Genomic DNA, 20,683 nt, shown 5'->3' on the forward strand with positions numbered 1-20,683 from the left:
TGTCCACCGTGGGCGAGTGGAAATGACAAAGTCCACCTGGACTGTAGTGTATATACCTAGGATATACCAAGCTGATGACACAAAAAATAAGAGACATCCAACAGATGAGAACACAGATTTTAAACATTTGTCTTTCACATATGCCAACATGTATATTAGGCAACAAGCTTGGAATTGTCAACTTACATTGTTAACTGACAAAAATTACTACAATGACATTGAAAACTACAGGCAACTGTTTAATTGTAATTTCTTTGTACCAAGTCTGTTTTGTCTCTCATAATCTGTAAATATCTTTTATGGACTTTCCCAATTGATCTTCCTCTAAGTTCAGTATTTTTGTGATTTTACTTTTTAAAGTAAGACAGAACTATTTACCTTAAGGAAGTCCATCACTTCTTTCTTCTTCTCTTCAGAACAATACATTGATATTTTTACCAGATCATAAGGAGTGTCACCCTGAAATACAATCAAATAACCTTTCATTAATTATACACATATATATCTTTTATTTCAAAAACATTAAGTAATAGGTAACTGTTGAATAAATTTTACCTATACAACATGTACAATGTAAAACGATAAATAATAGGTAATTGTTGCATTTTAATGTTACCTATATAATTCAAAACGATAAATAATAGGTAAATTACTGCAATGTTACCTTTATAACATGTATAATGCAATAAATAATAGGTAACTGTTGCATCAATTTTATCTATACAATGCAGAATAGTCTTATTTATACTTGACCTAAAGAACAGTGAACCTAAACCAACAACAAATATGAAGAAACATTATAAAGAGATCAATGAATAATGTTTGAGATTTTACTGTTAAAGAAATGATTGCAGTATGTAAAATATCACATTAAAACCAAACAAGAAATAAAGCTATCTTTATGATAATTCAACAATCTGTCTGGAAACTACAGTTAATTTTGTCTGTGTCATTAACGTGTAATAAGTAACAACAGAGTGTTAGGGATTTTACTAACTCTACATATTTGGAACATATGAAAAATCTCATATTACTGGTACAACTGTTATATTAAAATACATTCTGCAAAATACAGCTGGGATTGTTTCTTTATTCATACATATCTCTGAATTTTTCTTGAAAAAATAATCATGTTTATGTGCGACTCCTAAAATATATGTGCTCAAACCATATGTCTGTTATTCTTGCTTGCTCTATATTCATGAGTTTAATAGCACATGAGTAAAAGGCTGACATGTGTTACTGTGGAGTTCTATTATTCGTATTTTGTGTTCAATTCAGAGTAATATTATTCTAGTACATACTTTATTTACAACAACTATGACACATGAGTAAAAGGCTGACATATGTTACTCTGGAGTGTCATTTTTTGTGATTTTTGTTCGATTCACATGGATGATGAGAGTCTATATTATTATTCTAGTATTAAGTGCTTTATTGACAACAACTATGACACCTGGAGTGTTATTAGTCATGATTTATGTTCGATTCACATGGATGATAAGAGTCCATATTATTATTCTAGTAAGTGCTTTATTTACAACAACTATGACACATGAGTAAAATGCTGACATATGTTACTGTGGTGTGTCATTATGCGTGATTTTTGTTTGATTTACATTGACAATGACAGTAATATTATTCTAGTAAGTACTTTATTTACAACAACTATGACACCTGCATAAAATGCTGACATATGTTACTCTGGAGTGTCATTAGTCGTGATTTTTGTTCGATTCACATGGATGATGACAGTCCATATTATTATTCTAGTACGTGCTTTATTGACAACAACTATGACACATGAGTAAAAAGCTTACATATGTTACTGTGGAGTGTTATTATTCATGATTTTTGTTCGATTCACATTGACAATGAGAGTATTATTATTCTAGTACTTGCTTTATGACAACCACTATGACACATGAGTAAAAGGCTTACACATGTTACTGCAGAGTGTCATTTTTCGTGCTTTGTGTTCGATTCCCATGAATAATAATATTATTATTCAAGTATGTGCTTTATTGACAACTAATATCACAAATGAGTAAAAGGCTGACATATGTTACTGTGGAGTGTCATTATTCATGGTATGTGTTCAATTCACATGGATAATGAGAGTATTATTATTCTTTAAAGTGCTTCATTGACAACCACTATGACACACAAGTAAAAGGCTAACATATGTTACTGCGGAGTGTCACTTTTCTTGTTTGTGCTCTTTTCAATATCATAATGTTAATGACACATGAAGAAAACTGTAATATATGTTGCTGTGGAGTATCATTTTTCTTGTTTGTGCTCTATTTACAAGCAAAATGACACCTGCATTATAAAAGGCTGAAATATGTGGGTAACACTGTTCTTGTTTTATACTTTTTATATTGGCTAATTAATTGATTAATTAGTGAATGCTTGGTATCAAGTGTGTTGGTAAAGTATGATAACAGGGATCTCCATGGATGAAAATTGAACGATGGAGGAACTTTCACCATTACAAACCATGTCTACGCTGTACAGTGTAGCACAATCGGAAGTATTTTATCCCTCCATACAAGGAATGGTGAACATGCTAAATCATTGCTTATTTAAATTATATTTATTTGAATTTTCATTATAGAATTAGAAGTATCAATATTTTCATTTATTGCCGTTTTTAACCATTTAAATGTCAAGTCTTCATGGTCCCCCCTTTGTCGAGAATGACCAAAAGCTGTCATGAAGGTCCCCATGTAGATTTCTTGTATTTTTGGTAATTGTTATGGGGGTTAAAAATCATATGATGCGGAGCTTATTTTTCATGGACACTGTCAAATTCAGAACCCATTACCGGTATGGCTGATTTGCAGCAACAACAAAACGATTTGTACGGGTTATGTAAAAGGTTAAAGAGATTTGTAAAGCAAACATTGTCAAACGAAAAGGTTTTTAATGACTTTATCTGGCAAATTGATGCTGTGCAACATGCATCTTTTGAGTCTGAACAGAAACCAGAAACGCGGATGTATCAATTTGATTGTAATATACGAAATGAATTCGGAATTACGATACGATATTTCTTTACAGGAAATATTTAAGTTTTTACTTTTAAACTTTTAAAGTAATTCTAAATTATCGTTACAGCAGTACTCGGGTTATTTACAATGAAATAATATTTACTGTTTTGTGTCTTATTTTGTACTTCTTAAAAAAGGGGGATGCTGATTGCGTAAGTCGAAATAAAGCACGTGTTCGACTTGTTAAACTGTTTTCTTTGTAACTGGCTTATTAATTAATTTATTTAATATAAATTATCATAATCATTTGCTGAAACTTAGTTGATTAATTCGACAAATGGATCGTCTATCCTCAGATAGTATTCTCCTGTCTAGTTTGTTGATCTACCTGTACAAGCTCAGGTACAAGTGATTAGCGATCTTAATCCGGATATCCCTCAGGCGTTAGAACTGTATTGGATTATAACATAAAAAGCCTAAGGGTTATGCAATTACATGCATTTGATTATAATTGATAAAAAAAAAATGGCGTCGGGCTGCAAAAAACAATGAAGTTTTGAACGATGGCGGAAGACAATTTAACGATGGCGCAAGTCATTTGACGATGGCGCAAGACATTTGAACGATGGCGGGGTGCCATCTTTAAACAGGCCATGGAGATCCCTGGATAAGATTGTAGTTGTGTTGGTAGTGTATGATGTGTTGCTGGAGTAGGATAATATCATAGCTTTGTTAGTAGTATATAATTGGTGTAAGGTATGTTGGTTGAATGTCATTAGATAGTAGTTATGATGGTAAGGTTTGATTGGATGGTTGATGTGCTGGTAGTGTAGGATTAGTGTTAGAAGTGTAATTGAACTATGATTAGATGGTTGATGTGCTGGTAGTGTATTTTTGGAGTTAGATGACTTTTGTGTAATTGGAGTATGATTAGATGGTTGATGTGTTGGTAGTGTATGATTGGTGTTAGATGTGTAATTGGATTGACGTAGGGTGTTAGGTGTGTTGGTACAGTATGATGAGATGGTAGTTGTGTCAGTAGTATATGATTGATGTAGGGTGTGTTGGTGGAGTATGATGGGATGGTAGTTGTGTCAGTAGTTTAGGATTGGTGTAGGGTGTGTTGCTGGAGTATGAGGAGATGGTAGTTGTGCAGTAGTGTATGATTGGTGTAGGGTGTGTTGGTGGAGTATGATGAGATGTTAGTTGTGTCAGTAGTTTAGGATTGGTGTAGGGTGTGTTGGTGGAGTATGAGGAGATGGTAGTTGTGTCAGTATTGTAGGATTGGTGTAGGGTGTGTTGGTGGAGTATGATGAGATGTTAGTTGTGTCAGTAGTTTAGGATTGGTGTAGGGTGTGTTGGTGGAGTATGATGAGATGGTAGTTGTGTCAGTAGTATATGATTGATGTAGAGTGTATTTGGTAGAGTATGATGAGATGGTAGTTGTGTCAGTAGTTTAGGATTGATGTAGGGTGTTTTGGTAGAGTATGATGAGCTGGTAGTTGTGTCAGTAGTTTAGGATTGATGTAGGGTGTGTTGGTGGAGTATAATTAGATGGTTGATGTGCTCGTAGTGTTTTATTAGACTTAGATGTGTAATTGAAGTATAACTAGATGGGTTGATGAGCTGGTAGTGTATTATTGGAGTTAGTTATCAAAGGTACCAGGATCATAATTTACTACATCATATGCTACTGACACACCTACCACCAATCCTACATTACTGATACAATTACATGTGTAATTGGAGTATAATTAGATGGTTGATGAGCTGGTAGTGTATTATTGGTGTCAGTAGTGTAGGATTGGTGTTAGGTGTGTTGGTGGAGTATGATGAGATGGTAGTTGTGTCAGTAATGTACGATTGGTGTTATGTGTGTTGGCGGAGTATGATGAGATGGTAGTTGTGTCAGTAGTGTATGATTGGTGTAAGGTGTGTTGGTAGAGTATGATGAGATGGTTGTTGTGTCAGTAGTGTATGATTGGTGTTAGGTGTGTTGGTAGAGTATGATGAGAGGGTAGTTGTGTCAGTAATGTATGATTGGTGTTAGGTGTGTTGGTAGAGTATGATGAGATGGTAGTTGTGTCAGTAATGTATGATTGGTGTTAGGTGTGTTGGTAGAGTATGATGAGATGGTAGTTGTGTCAGTAATGTATGATTGGTGTTAGGTGCGTTGGTAGAGTATGATTGAGAGTACTATTGCTAATAGTATCTGAGATATGGACTTGACCACCAAAACTTAACCTTGTTCATGGATTCATGAAATGAGGTTGAGGTCAAGTGAAAACTGTCTGACGGGCATGAGGTCCTTGCAAGGTACGCACATACCAAATATAGTTATACTATTACTTATAAAAGAGATTTAACATTACAAAAAAAAATGTTTTCAAGTAGTCACTGAACCAAGAAAATGAGGTCAAGGACATTGGACATGTGACTGGCGGAAACTTCATAACATGAGGCATCCATATACTAAGTATGAAGCATCCAGGTCTTCCACCTTCTTAAATATAAAGCTTTTAAAAAGTTAGCTAATGCTGCCGCCACTGCTTGATCACTATCCCTATAGATGCCGAGCTTTCTGAGATTAAAGTCGCAGGCTTGACAAAAAACAATCAGTTTTAAGGGGGCTCGCGGGTCTAAATCATTTTTTTAATTAAAAAATAATAAGGTCACCGGTCATTTACGCTCACAATCTGCCTTCGAAAGAAGCATACATTTTTTTTAATGTCCTTTTTTTCTGTGGACCAAATAGGGGAAATAGTTGTAATATCGAAATAAAAAAAGAACTAAATTACAGAAATCGCTTCAATTTTACAGTTATTTAGTTTATGCACAGCTTTTTCGAAAACAACAAAATATAAAATATACGAGTTAAAAAAGATATTTCAATTTTAATGCCAAAAAAGGGCATTTTTGCCCCAAAGGGAGATAATTTGAAGCTTTTTCAATGATATCTACATTTTAAAAGTCACCTGAGACCAACATGAATTGATTTTTTGGAAAGACTCTTGTACCATAATGATAAAGTAATAACTACTTAAGGTAATAAATAAAATTTGTAATGAAAAATTATTAATTTTTTTCTGAAAATCTTATACCCGCGAGCCTCCTTAAGAAAACTGTGTTCATTCATTAAGTGTAATAACAAAAAGGTTTGTCCCTCCATGTAAAAGTTACGCACAGACTGATTTCTTCATATTTAGTTTAACCTGTTTATTATACAGGTATTTCATCATAAACTTAAAAGTTGTACTTTATTATATATTATCTGCAGCTGTTTACCCTCAACTACTGTATTTGTATTTATATTGTAATTGTACTTTCTCTGTTGACTTGTATTTAGTTTTTAGAGAATAAAATATCTATCTATCAAATAAGAATAAAACTGAATGTTACCTGTTTTGATTTCACCCAAGGACTGCATCCTTGATCTATTAAACATTTTGTTACATCAATATGTCCACCCTGAGCAGCATGATGTAAAGCTGTTTGTCCAATCTATAACAATATAAAAATATAAACATGTTAATGGTGTGTGATAACAAAATCATGAGAGGAGTCAAACAATTTACCAAATGTAAGAAATATAACATCGGGTAAGAAAATATCCAATTATATTTGTGTATAAACTATTAAATGGTAGATTAAGATATAAATTCAATGTATATTTTCTGATTCTATGAAACAAAACAGGTAAAAAAATAGTAAACTCTTAATTATATAAGTGTAACAAGTCAAATAATAGCAACCCTCACTTTATATAAGTATCACAAGTATTTGTTGTCCATTTAACATGTATGATAAACAACATGATTTTATGTTGATTCAGTAAAATGATCAAAGTTGAAAAAAAAACTTTTTTCAAGAAACATTAAAACGAGTTATATTTTCTGATTCAGTATGAAGAGACGAGAAAAATAAGACCCCACTTTATATAATTCTGTCAAGTATTTGTTACTTTTAAAAGATGTTTTACATTAGATCTGTAGAATTAATATTATCTGACTAAAGATGTTAACACAACTTGTTCTCATCAACTTCTCATTAAAATCAGATGTTTACAAAATAATTTTCGTCAAGAAACAAAATAAAACCTTAACTATCTGACTCAGTTCTGTGTTACGAATAAAATGAGACCCCACTCTATATAATTCTAACAAATATTTGTTGTCCATTAAACCTGTCTGAATAACAACATGATTTTGTGTAGATTCTGTGTAAAATGGTGTTTGGTCAGAGTAAGGTGATTATATCTATCATTACCGAGTCTGTAGCGTCTAACCGACTGTGGTGAGTGACCAGGTAAGTCACCACCTCCAGGTGTCCTCTCCAAGCCGCCAACATTAATGGTGTTATTCCTCCCTGTAATATCAACATATAACAGACATCAAAACTTGTGTCATAAACTGGACAATGTTGTGTAATAAATATAAACAAAATATATATCACATGAATCAGTGGTCAAAACTTGAATAAAATGACCAGTCACACTTGTATTTATATTTTACATGAACAACAAATAAACAACATGTTTTATTGTGAGATGTCAGAACTTCCATCAGAACTGTCAGGTCAAATAAAAAACTTTTTTCAAAAAACATTAAAACGAGTAATATTTTCTGATTCAGTACGAAGAGACAAGAAAAATAAGACCCCACTTTATATAATTCTGTCAAGTATTTATTATTTTTAAAAGACATTTTACATTAAATCTGTAGAATTAACATTATCTGACTAAAGAAGTTAACACAACTCGTTCTCTTTAACTTCTCATTAAAATCAGATGTTTACAAAATAATTTTTCGTCAGGAAACAAAATAAAACCTTAACTATCTGATTCAGTTCTGTGTTACGAATAAAATGAGGCCCCACTTTATATAATTCTAACAAATATTTGTTGTCCATTAAATCTGTCTGATTAACAACATGATTTTGTGTAGATTCTGTATAAAGTGGAGGTTTGTAAGAGTAATGTGATTATATCTAACATTACCATGGTGTCTGTGGCTTCTAACTGACTGCCGTGAGTGACTAGGAAAGTCACTACCTCCAGGTGTCCGTACCGAGCCGCCCACATTAATGGTGTCTGTTCATACTGTAATATCAACATATAACAGACATCAAAACTTGTGTCATAAACTGGACAATATTGTGTAATAAATATAAACAAAATATATATCACATGAGTCAGTGGTCAAAACTGAATAAAATGACCAGTCACACTTGTATTTATATTCTACATAAACAACAAATAAACAGCATGTTTTATTGTGAGATGTCAGAACTTCCATCAGAACTGTCAGGTTAAAAAAAAAACTTTTTTTCAAGAAACATAAACAATATTTATATCAATGGACTCAGCTGGACAAGACAATTAAAATGAGACCTCACTTTATATAATTCTAATAAATATTTGTTGTCCATTAAACCTGTCTGATTAACAATGATTACGTAGAATGATCAAAGTTTAAAAAAAAAAAAATTCAAGAAACATTAAAACGAGTAACATTTTCTGATTCAGTACGAAGAGACAAGAAAAATAAGACCCCACTTTATATAATTCTGTCAAGAAACATACATTAGATCTGTAGAATTAACATTATCTGACTAAAGATGTTAACACAGCTTTTTCTCATCAACTTCTCATTAAAATCAAATGTTTACAAAATAATTTTTTGTTGGAAAACAATATAAAACCTTTACTATCTGATTCAGTTCTGTGTTACGAATAAAATGAGACCCCACTTTATATAATTCTAACAAATATTTGTTGTCCATTAAACCTGTCTGATTAACAACATGATTTTGTGTAGATTCTGTATAAAGTGATGTTTGGTCAGAGTAAGGTCATTATATCTATCATTACCGGGTCTGTGGCTTCTAACTGACTTCCGTGAGTAACTAGGAAAGTCACCACCTCCAGCTGTCCTCCCCGAGCCGCCCACATTAATGGTGTCCATCCCTCCTGTAATATCAACATATAACAGACATCAAAACTTGTGTCATAAACAGGACAATGTTGTGTAATAAATATAAACAAAATATATATCACATGAATCAGTGGTCAAAACTGAATAAAATGACCAGTCACACTTGTATTTATATTCTACATAAACAACAAAAAAAACAACATGTTTTATTGTGAGATGTCAGATTAAAAAAAAGTTTTTTTTCTAGAAACATAAACAATATTTATATCAATGGACTCTGCTGGACAAGACAATTAAAATGAGACCCCACTTTATATAATTCTATCAAATATTTGTTGTCCATTAAACCTGTCTGATTAACATTGATTACATAGAACATGAAGAATGATCAAAAGTTTTTAAAAAATAAAAAATTTCAAGAAACATTAAAACGAGTTATATTTTCTGATTCAGTACGAAGAGACAAGAAAAATAAGACCCCACTTTATATAATTCTGTCCAGTATTTGTTATTTTTAAAACATGTTTTACATTAAATCTGTAGAATTAACATTATCTGACGAAAGATGTTAACACAACTCGTTCTCAACTTCTCATTAAAATCAGATGTTTACAAAATAATTTTTTGTCAAGAAACAAAATAAAACCTTAACTATCTGATTCAGTTATGTGTTACGAATAAAATGAGACCCCACTTCATATAATTCTAACAAATATGTGTTGTCCATTAAACCTGTCTGATTAACAGTATTTTGTGTCTTTTCAAAATAATGATCAAAGCTTAGAAAATATTTAGTGGTATTTCCGTGTAAAATGTTGGGTGTCTACCAGCTGCTTCATATCATATGAGTTGTTGTGTATAAGGGTAATATAGCAATGGTGTATGTTTGTGGTGAGTATAAGGGTAATATAGCAATGGTGTATGTTTTTGGTGAGTATAAGGGTAATATAGCAATGGTGTATGTTTGTGGTGAGTATAAGGGTAATATAGCAATGGTGTATGTTTGTGGTGAGTATAAGGGTAATATAGCAATGGTGTATGTTTGTGGTGAGTATAAGGGTAATATAGCAATGGTGTATGTTTGTGGTGAGTATAAGGGTAATATAGCAATGGTGTATGTTTGTGGTGAGTATAAGGGACATAACGCAATAATGTATGTTTGTGGTGAGTATAAGGGTAATATAGCAATGGTGTTTGTTTGTGGTGAGTATAAGGGTAATATAGCAATGGTGTATGTTTGTGGTGAGTATAAGTAAAGAACTGCAATAAGCCATGTTTATTTTTTTCAAGTTTGCATTGCCTATAAGTGTGATCTGTAGCTTGTTTGTGATGAGTGTAATAATGTCATTGCTATGTCACATGTTGGTGTTGAGTATAAGAGTGTCATTGTTATGTCACATGTTGGTGTTGAGTATAAGAGTGTCATTGCTATGTCACATGTTGGTATTGAGTATATGAGTGTCATTGCTATGTCACATGTTGGTGTTGACTATAAGAGTGTCATTGCTATGTCACATATTGGTGTTGACTATAAGAGTGTCATTGCTATGTCACATGTTGGTGTTGACTATAAGAGTGTCATTGCTTTGTCACATGTTGGTGTTGACTATAAGAGTGTCATTGCCATGTCACATGTTGGTGTTGAATACAAGAGTGTCACTGCTATGTCACATGTTGGTGTTGAGGTAAAGAGTGTCATTGTTATGTCACATGTTGGTGTTGACTATAAGAGTGTCATTGCTATGTCACATGTTGGTATTGAGTATATGAGTGTCATTGCTATGTCACATGTTGGTGTTGACTATAAGAGTGTTATTGCTATGTCACATGTTGGTGTTGACTATAAGAGTGTCATTGCTATGTCACATGTTGGTGTTGACTATAAGAGTGTCATTGCTTTGTCACATGTTGGTGTTGACTATAAGAGTGTCATTGCCATGTCACATGTTGGTGTTGACTACAAGAGTGTCACTGCTATGTCACATGTTGGTGTTGAGGTAAAGTGTGTCATTGTTATGTCACATGTTGGTGTTGACTATAAGAGTGTCATTGCTATGTCACATGTTGGTGTTGACTATAAGAGTGTCATTGCCATGTCACATGTTGGTGTGGACTATAAGAGTGTCATTGCTTTGTCACATGTTGGTGTTGACTATAAGAGTGTCATTGCTATGTCACATGTTGGTGTTGACTATAAGAGTGTCATTGCTATGTCACATGTTGGTGTTGACTATAAGAGTGTCATTGCTTTGTCACATGTTGGTGTTGACTATAAGAGTGTCATTGCCATGTCACATGTTGGTGTTGAATACAAGAGTGTCATTGATATGTCACATGTTGGTATTGAGTATAAGAGTGTCACTGCTACGTCACATGCTGGTGTTGAGTATAAGAGTGTCACTGCTATGTCACATGTTGGTGTTGACTATAAGAGTGTTATTGCTATGTCACATGTTGGTGTTGAGGTAAAGAGTGTCATTGCTATGTCACATGTTGGTGTTTACTATCAGAGTGTCATTGCTATGTCACAAGTTGGTTTTGACTATAAGAGTGTCATTGCTATGTCACATGTTGGTGTTGAGGTAGAGTGTCATTGGTATGTCACATGTTGGTGTTGAGGTAAATAGTGTCATTGCTATGTCACATGTTGGTGTTGACTATAAGAGTGTCATTGCTATGTCACATGTTGGTGTTGACTATAAGAGTGTCATTGCTATGTCAAAAGTTAGTTTTGACTATAAGAGTGTCATTGCTATGTCACATGTTGGTGTTGAGGTAAACAGTGTCATTGCTATGTCAAATGTTGGTGTTGAGGTAGAGTGTCATTGGTATGTCACATGTTGGTGTTGAGGTAAAGAGTGAAATTGGTATGTCACATGTTGGTGTTGACTATAAGAGTGTCATTGTTATGTCACATGTTGGTGTTGAGTATAAGAGTGTCATTGATATGTCACATGTTGGTGTTGAGTATAAGAGTGTCATTGCTATGTCACATGTTGGTGTTGAGAATAAGAGTGTCATTGCTATGTCACATGTTGGTGTTGAGTATAAGAGTGTCATTGTTAAGTCACATGTTGGTGTTGACTATAAGAGTGTTATTGCTATGTCACATGTTAGTGTTGACTATAAGAGTGTCATTGCTAAGTGACATGTTGGTGTTGAGTATAAGAGTGTCATTGCTATGTCACATGTTGGTGTTTACTATCAGAGTGTCATTGCTATGTCACATGTTGGTTTTGACTATAAGAGTGTCATTGATATGTCACATGTTGGTATTGAGGTAGAGTGTCATTGGTATGTCACATGTTGGTGTTGAGGTAAATAGTGTCATTGCTATGTCACATGTTGGTGTTGACTATCAGAGTGTCATTGCTATGTCAAAAGTTAGTTTTGACTATAAGAGTGTCATTGGTATGTCACATGTTGGTGTTGAGGTAAACAGTGTCATTGCTATGTCAAATGTTGGTGTTGAGGTAGAGTGTCATTGGTATGTCACATGTTGGTGTTGAGGTAAATAGTGAAATTGTTATGTCACATGTTGGTGTTGACTATAAGAGTGTCATTGCTATGTCACATGTTGGTGTTGACTATAAGAGTGTCATTGCTATGTCACATGTTGTATGATCAGGTGTCACATGTCATGTTTAGTACAGGAGTAGTAAAGACATGTTGTATGATCAGGTGTCACATGTCATGTTCAGTACAGGAGTGGTAAATGAATGTTGTATGATGTGGTGTCACATGTCATGTTCAGTACAGGAGTGGTAAATGCATGTTGTATAATCAGGTGTCACATGTCATATTCAGTACAAGAGTGGTAAATGAATGATGTATGATCAGGTGTTACATGTCATGTTCAGTACAAGAGTGGTAAATAAATGTTGTATGATTAGGTGTCACATGTCATGTTTAATACAGAAGTGGTAAATGATTGTTGTATGATCATGTGTCATGTCTTGTGTCATGATGATGCAATATTTATGTATTTTTTTGTAGAATACCATGAAAGTGTATCTTAAGTGTCATAAAGTATAATAAAATAAATCTCAATATTTCATTTGTTTACAGTAAGGAAGTTTCATACAGCAACCCTTTGACATACAAACTAGAGTGGTATTCATCAGTGTAATGAAGTAAATCACAATATTTCAGTTGTATACAGTAAGGAAGTATCAGACAGCAACCCTTTGACATACAAATTGGAGTGGTATTCATCAGTGTAATGAAGTAAATCACAATATTTCAGTTGTATGCAGTTATGAAGTATCAGACAGCAAACTTTATGACATACAAACTGGAGTGGTATTCATTGGTGTAATGAAGTATGTCATGTTTGTTTGTGGCTGTTGTGTGTCTTTTCATCTGGCCATGGCATTCTTCTACTACTTCATGTACTTAATGTGGTTTTTCACTTTTTTACTTGGGTATTGGTGTTGAATACAGGAGCTGTATATTTTGGTGGTGTGTAATGATGTTTCACACTGTTTTTGTTGAATACAAGAGTTCTATCTACATTCAGGTTGTGTGATGATGTTTCTTAATATTTTGAGACAAGATTATTTGCAATAACCAAAAATTAACATTGAATCGCTGAACATAAACAAGAGTAATATTTGACTGATTCATATAATGTGTACTATATAATAAATAACTTTATATGTGCTAAACAGTTTACTTGACTTACTATACGATCTCTACATTCCAAGTTAGCTCTGTTCTTTATACATAATTCTACCTCTTTTATATTCCCCTTCTCTGAAGCTGTAAGAAGTTTCTGTAAGCAAAACAAAGCTTTTAAATTTTCCTCTTAAACATACAAATGTATTATAAATGTAATAATTGGATTTAATAAGCTACATGTTTACAGTTTTTCAACAGTTTATACCAAAAACAGTGATTACCAAGAAGGAGTGAAATTGTTGTGTATAATTTCAGAGTTTTTTTTTTAGAAAAGTCTGTAGACAATTGTATTATGCATCAGTTTTGGAGATCAGCCTAAGTTTTTGTTGAGGTTTGTGTTGCTCGGTCTTTAGTTTTCTATGTAATGTTTTGAATATAAAAAGAAGATGTGGTATGATTGCCAATGAGATTGCCAATTCTATTAAATAGGATAAATGACACAGAAAATAACAACCATAGGTCACTGTACAGCCTTCAACAGTGTTCAAAGCCCATATGGCATAGTCAGCTATAAAAGGCCCTGAAATGACTAATGTAGACTGTTGAATTTTGATTGTTTACTTTTTTTTTCCATGGTGTTGTCATATTCTCTTTGACTTAAAGAGTTGTGAATGTCCTTCAATATCTTACGTTTCTTTTTTTTGTCTCCTGGAATTTTGTATATTGAAATTATGTTCACTGATTTCTCCTGTTCTCCCCCTGAGAATACTGCACGCCTGTATCTTTATGTACAGTTTATAGACAACATAGGTTACATAACATATGTCACATGACACTGACTGAATCTGAGAATACTGCACACCTGTATCTTCATGTACATTTTATAGACAACATAGGTCACATGACATAGGTCAAATGACACTGACTGAATCTGAGAATACTGCACGCCTGTATCTTTATGTACATTTTATAGACAACATAGGTCACATGACATAGGTCACATGACACTGACTGACTGAATACTGCACGCCTGTATCTTTCTGTACAGTTTATAAACAACATGGGTCACATGATATAGGTCACATGACTTTTAAGAAGAAAAACTTACCTCATCCCAACTTGCCATTATATCCTGTAAAAGAAAATGAAATCATTGTATATTTATAAAAATCAGGAGAAATGATTACCAATGAGACAACTATCCACTTAAGTTCAAATGAAGTGGATGTAAGCAATTATAGGCAATGGCACGGCCTTCAACAATAAGAACAAGAGGCTGTCAAGTGACAGCAAACCAGATTTTCCTGCATAGGTCGAACCCTAAACAGTTGAACAAGTATGGACACATCATTTAAGCTTAAAACAGCTCTGAATTGTGATTCTGATTGAATATTTATAATAGAATATTTTCTAATTAAGAGGGAATGCCACGAACCATCAAGCTTCCTCCCTAAAATTTATTGAAACTACATTTTTAATTAATAATGAAAATGATATTTGCAAATCTGAACCACAAACAGGACCTTATTCATTTCATATGCCACCGTCATTGTCTTCTTTAGGACAGTTAGTGGCTCAAATATATGCCAATTGAGACTAAAACTGCATGCAAGTTTTCCTTGAAAAGTGAAAAAACTGTACATCAGACCATGCTGTCTTCAAAACAAGAGGCTCTCAAGAGCCTGAATCGCTCACCTTAATTCTTTTGGTTAAATCTCTCATCAATGATTATTTTGGCTTTTCAATTTATTTAAATGTTTTTTGGATCGTCCTATTTTCTTCAAAAGCCAAAAAAAATAATCATTTTCTCCTATGTTCTATTTTAGCCATAGGAGCTATGTTTCTTGACATACAAGGAAATAAAATATAAAATTTATACTAGATACTCTGAAACTCATTTAGCCTAAGTTTGGCTGAAATTGATACAGCAGTTTCAAAGGAGAAGATTTTTTAAAGTAAGTCAACATGATGAACAAATTGTGAAAAAAGTCTTTAAAGGGCAATAACTCCTTAAGTGGTCAATTGACAATTTTGGTCAATTTGACTTAATTGAAGATCTTACTTTGCTGAACATTATTGCTGTTTACAGTTTATTTCTATCTATAATTATATTCAAGATAATAAACAAAAACAGCAAAATTTCCTTAAAATTATCAATTCAGGGGCAGCAACCCAACAACAGGTTGTCTGATTCATCTGAAAATTCCAGGGCAGATAGATCTTGACCTGATAAACAATATTACCCAACGTCAGATTTGCTCTAAATGCTTTGGTTTTTGAGTTATAAGCCAAAAACTGTATTTTACCCCTATGTTCTATTTTTAGCAATGGCGACCATGTTTGTTGATAGATCATAACTTCGGATACAATTTACAAACTAGATACCCTAAGGAACATTCAGTTAAAGTTTGGAAGTATTTGGCCCAGTAGTTTCAGAGGAGAAGATTTTTGTAAAAGATTACTAAGATTTACGAAAAATGGTTAAAAATTGACTATAAAGGGCAATAACTCCTAAAGGGGTCAACTGACCATTTCCGTCATGTTGACTTATTTGTAAATCTTACTTTGCTGAACATTATTCCTGTTTACAGTTTATCTCTATCTATAATAATATTCAAGATAATAACCAAAAACAGCAAAATTTCCTTAAAATTACCAATTCAGGGGCAGCAACCCAACAACAGGTTGTCTGATTCATCCGAAAATTTCAAGGCAGATAGATCTTGACCTGATAAACATTATTGCACACGTCAGATTTGCTCTAAATGCTATGGTTTTTGAGTTATAAGCCAAAAACTGCATTTGACCCCTATGTTCTATATTTAGCAATGGCGACCATGTTTGTTGATAGATCATAACTTCGGATACAATTTACAAACTAGATACCCTAAGGAACATTCAATTAAAGTTTGGAAGTATTTGGCCCAGTAGTTTCAGAGGAGAAGATTTTTGTAAAAGATTACTAAGATTTACGAAAAATGGTTAAAAATTGACTATAAAGGGCAATAACTCCTAAAGGGGTCAACTGACCATTTCCGTCATGTTGACTTATTTGTAAATCTTACTTTGCTGAACATTATTTCTGTTTAAAGTTTATCTCTATCTATAATAATATTCAAGATAATAACCAAAAACAGCAAAATTTCCTTAAAATTACCAATTCAGGGGCAGCAACCCAACAACGGGTTGTCTGATTCATCTGAAAATTTCAGGGCAGATAGATCTTGACCTGATAAACAATATTACCCCTGTCAGATTTGCTCTAAATGCTTTGGTTTTTGAGTTATAAGCCAAAAACTGCATTTGACCCCTATGTTCTATTTTTAGCAATGGCGACCATGTTTGTTGATAGATCAAAATTTCGGATACAATTTATAAATTAGATACCCTAAGGACCATTCAGTTAAAGTTTGAAAGTATTTGGCCCAGTAGATTCAGAGGAGAAGATTCTTGAAATAGTTTACGACGACGACAGACGACAGACGACGGACGACGACGGACGCCAAGTGATGGCATAAGCTCACTTGTCCCTTCGGGCCAGGTGAGCTAAAAAGTTGAATGCAAGAGTTTTTTTGCAATTAGACTTCTTGTATAATAACATCTAAGCATAGAAATGAACAAAAAGTAACAAAGGAGTAGGTCCGGTAAGGACTGATTTTGGCCTCAAATTTCAGGTTTATATGTTCTATTTTTAGCCGTGGCGGCCATCTTGGTTGGTTGACCGGGTCACGCCACACATTTTTTAAACTAGATACCCCAATGATGATTGTGACCAAGTTTGGTTCAATTTGGCCCAGTAGTTTCAGAGGAGAAGATTTTTGTAAAAGTTAACAACGACGACGGACGACGGACGCAAAGTGATGGGAAAAGCTCATTTGGCCCTTCGGGCCAGGTGAGCTAAAAAGGTCATGCATCTAAATCTAATAAAGACAACATTGAAAGACAATGCTTTGTCTTCTTAAGAAAAATATGAATGCGAGTCTAAAAAATCAGAGATAATGTTAATTTACCTTACAATGCAACCACCTGGAATCACACTAAATGAGGTAAAACATCTGTGTTTAGTAAGGATGGTCAATTAGATAATTAAATATAGATAACTCAAGTCGTTGTGAACTCTCATACAGGTTTTTGCTGTCATAGGTGGTGTAGTTTGGCCACAAAGTAACATTAAGTTTTTTCACCAATATGAGAATACTGCACGCCTGTATCTTTATAACATAGGTCACATGACATAGGTCACATGACATTGACTGACTCTGAGAATATTACACACCTGTATCTTTATGTACATTTTATAGACAACATAAGTCACATGACATATGTCACATGACACTGACTGACTGAGAATACTGCACGCCTGTATCTTTATGTACAGTTTGTAGACAACATAGATCACATGACACATTTTATAGGTCACATGACACTGACTGCCTCTGAGAATACTACACACCTGTATCTTTATGTACAGTTTATAGACAACATGGGACACATGACATAGGTCACATGACAATGACTTTTAAGAAGAAAAACTTACCTCATCCCAACTTGCCATTATATCCTGTAAAAGAAAATGAAATCATTGTATATTTATAAAAATAAGGAGATATGATTACCAATGAGACAACTATGAACTTAGGTTCAAATGAAGTGGATGTAAGCAATTATAGGCAACGGTACGGCCTTCAACAATAAGAACAAGAGGCTGTCAAGTGACAGCAAACCAGATTTTCCTGCATAGGTCGAACCCTAAACAGTTGAACAAGTATGGACACAACATTTAAGCTTAAAACAGCTCTGAATTTGGATTCTGATTGAATATTTATAATAGAATATTTTCTAATTAAGAGGGAATGCCACGAACCATCAAGCTTCCTCCCTAAAATTTATTGAAACTACATTTTTAATTAATAATGAAAATGATATTTGCAAATCTGAACCACAAACAGGACCTTATTCATTTCATATGCCACCGTCATTGTCTTCTTTAGGACAGTTAGTGGCTCAAATATATGCCAATTGAGACTAAAACTGCATGCAAGTTTTCCTTGAAAAGTGAAAAAACTGTACATCAGACCATGCTGTCTTCAAAACAAGAGGCTCTCAAGAGCCTGAATCGCTCACCTTAATTCTTTTGGTTAAATCTCTCATCAATGATTATTTTGGCTTTTCAATTTATTTAAATGTTTTTTTGATCGTCCTATTTTCTTCAAAAGCCAAAAAAAATAATCATTTTCTCCTATGTTCTATTTTAGCCATAGGAGCTATGTTTCTTGACATACAAGGAAATAAAATATAAAATTTATACTAGATACTCTGAAACTCATTTAGCCTAAGTTTGGCTGAAATTGATACAGCAGTTTCAAAGGAGAAGATTTTTTAAAGTAAGTCAACATGATGAACAAATTGTGAAAAAAGTCTTTAAAGGGCAATAACTCCTTAAGTGGTCAATTGACAATTTTGGTCAATTTGACTTAATTGAAGATCTTACTTTGCTGAACATTATTGCTGTTTACAGTTTATTTCTATCTATAATTATATTCAAGATAATAAACAAAAACAGCAAAATTTCCTTAAAATTATCAATTCAGGGGCAGCAACCCAACAACAGGTTGTCTGATTCATCTGAAAATTCCAGGGCAGATACATCTTGACCTGATAAACAATATTACCCAACGTCAGATTTGCTCTAAATGCTTTGGTTTTTGAGTTATAAGCCAAAAACTGTATTTTACCCCTATGTTCTATTTTTAGCAATGGCGACCATGTTTGTTGATAGATCATAACTTCGGATACAATTTACAAACTAGATACCCTAAGGAACATTCAGTTAAAGTTTGGAAGTATTTGGCCCAGTAGTTTCAGAGGAGAAGATTTTTGTAAAAGATTACTAAGATTTACGAAAAATGGTTAAAAATTGACTATAAAGGGCAATAACTCCTAAAGGGGTCAACTGACCATTTCCGTCATGTTGACTTATTTGTAAATCTTACTTTGCTGAACATTATTCCTGTTTACAGTTTATCTCTATCTATAATAATATTCAAGATAATAACCAAAAACAGCAAAATTTCCTTAAAATTACCAATTCAGGGGCAGCAACCCAACAACAGGTTGTCTGATTCATCCGAAAATTTCAAGGCAGATAGATCTTGACCTGATAAACATTATTGCACACGTCAGATTTGCTCTAAATGCTATGGTTTTTGAGTTATAAGCCAAAAACTGCATTTGACCCCTATGTTCTATATTTAGCAATGGCGACCATGTTTGTTGATAGATCATAACTTCGGATACAATTTACAAACTAGATACCCTAAGGAACATTCAATTAAAGTTTGGAAGTATTTGGCCCAGTAGTTTCAGAGGAGAAGATTTTTGTAAAAGATTACTAAGATTTACGAAAAATGGTTAAAAATTGACTATAAAGGGCAATAACTCCTAAAGGGGTCAACTGACCATTTCCGTCATGTTGACTTATTTGTAAATCTTACTTTGCTGAACATTATTTCTGTTTAAAGTTTATCTCTATCTATAATAATATTCAAGATAATAACCAAAAACAGCAAAATTTCCTTAAAATTACCAATTCAGGGGCAGCAACCCAACAACGGGTTGTCTGATTCATCTGAAAATTTCAGGGCAGATAGATCTTGACCTGATAAACAATATTACCCCTGTCAGATTTGCTCTAAATGCTTTGGTTTTTGAGTTATAAGCCAAAAACTGCATTTGACCCCTATGTTCTATTTTTAGCAATGGCGACCATGTTTGTTGATAGATCAAAATTTCGGATACAATTTATAAATTAGATACCCTAAGGACCATTCAGTTAAAGTTTGAAAGTATTTGGCCCAGTAGATTCAGAGGAGAAGATTCTTGAAATAGTTTACGACGACGACAGACGACAGACGACGGACGACGACGGACGCCAAGTGATGGCATAAGCTCACTTGTCCCTTCGGGCCAGGTGAGCTAAAAAGTTGAATGCAAGAGTTTTTTTGCAATTAGACTTCTTGTATAATAACATCTAAGCATAGAAATGAACAAAAAGTAACAAAGGAGTAGGTCCGGTAAGGACTGATTTTGGCCTCAAATTTCAGGTTTATCTGACGAGAGATTTTGACCACTTTT

General features: G+C 33.6%; 1 protein-coding gene across 1 annotated transcript in view; it reads right to left on the bottom strand.

Annotated features, from left to right (window-relative positions):
* LOC139495387 (uncharacterized) overlaps positions 1-18,104 on the bottom strand; it is an 85,877-nt gene extending 67,773 nt beyond the window's left edge. The window contains exons 1-8 of the mRNA XM_071283693.1: positions 18,087-18,104; positions 14,658-14,681; positions 13,614-13,703; positions 8,866-8,964; positions 7,993-8,094; positions 7,263-7,361; positions 6,396-6,497; positions 379-459 (exon numbers count right to left, since the gene is read on the bottom strand). Of these exons, the coding sequence (XP_071139794.1) occupies positions 379-459; positions 6,396-6,497; positions 7,263-7,361; positions 7,993-8,094; positions 8,866-8,964; positions 13,614-13,703; positions 14,658-14,681; positions 18,087-18,104 (615 nt within the window). The remainder of the gene's footprint in view (positions 1-378; positions 460-6,395; positions 6,498-7,262; positions 7,362-7,992; positions 8,095-8,865; positions 8,965-13,613; positions 13,704-14,657; positions 14,682-18,086) is intronic.
* Between the last annotated feature and the right edge of the window lie 2,579 nt (positions 18,105-20,683).

This window comes from Mytilus edulis, chromosome 11, assembly GCF_963676685.1.
Source record: "Mytilus edulis chromosome 11, xbMytEdul2.2, whole genome shotgun sequence".
In the NCBI taxonomy this organism is placed as follows: Eukaryota; Metazoa; Mollusca; class Bivalvia; order Mytilida; family Mytilidae; genus Mytilus; species Mytilus edulis.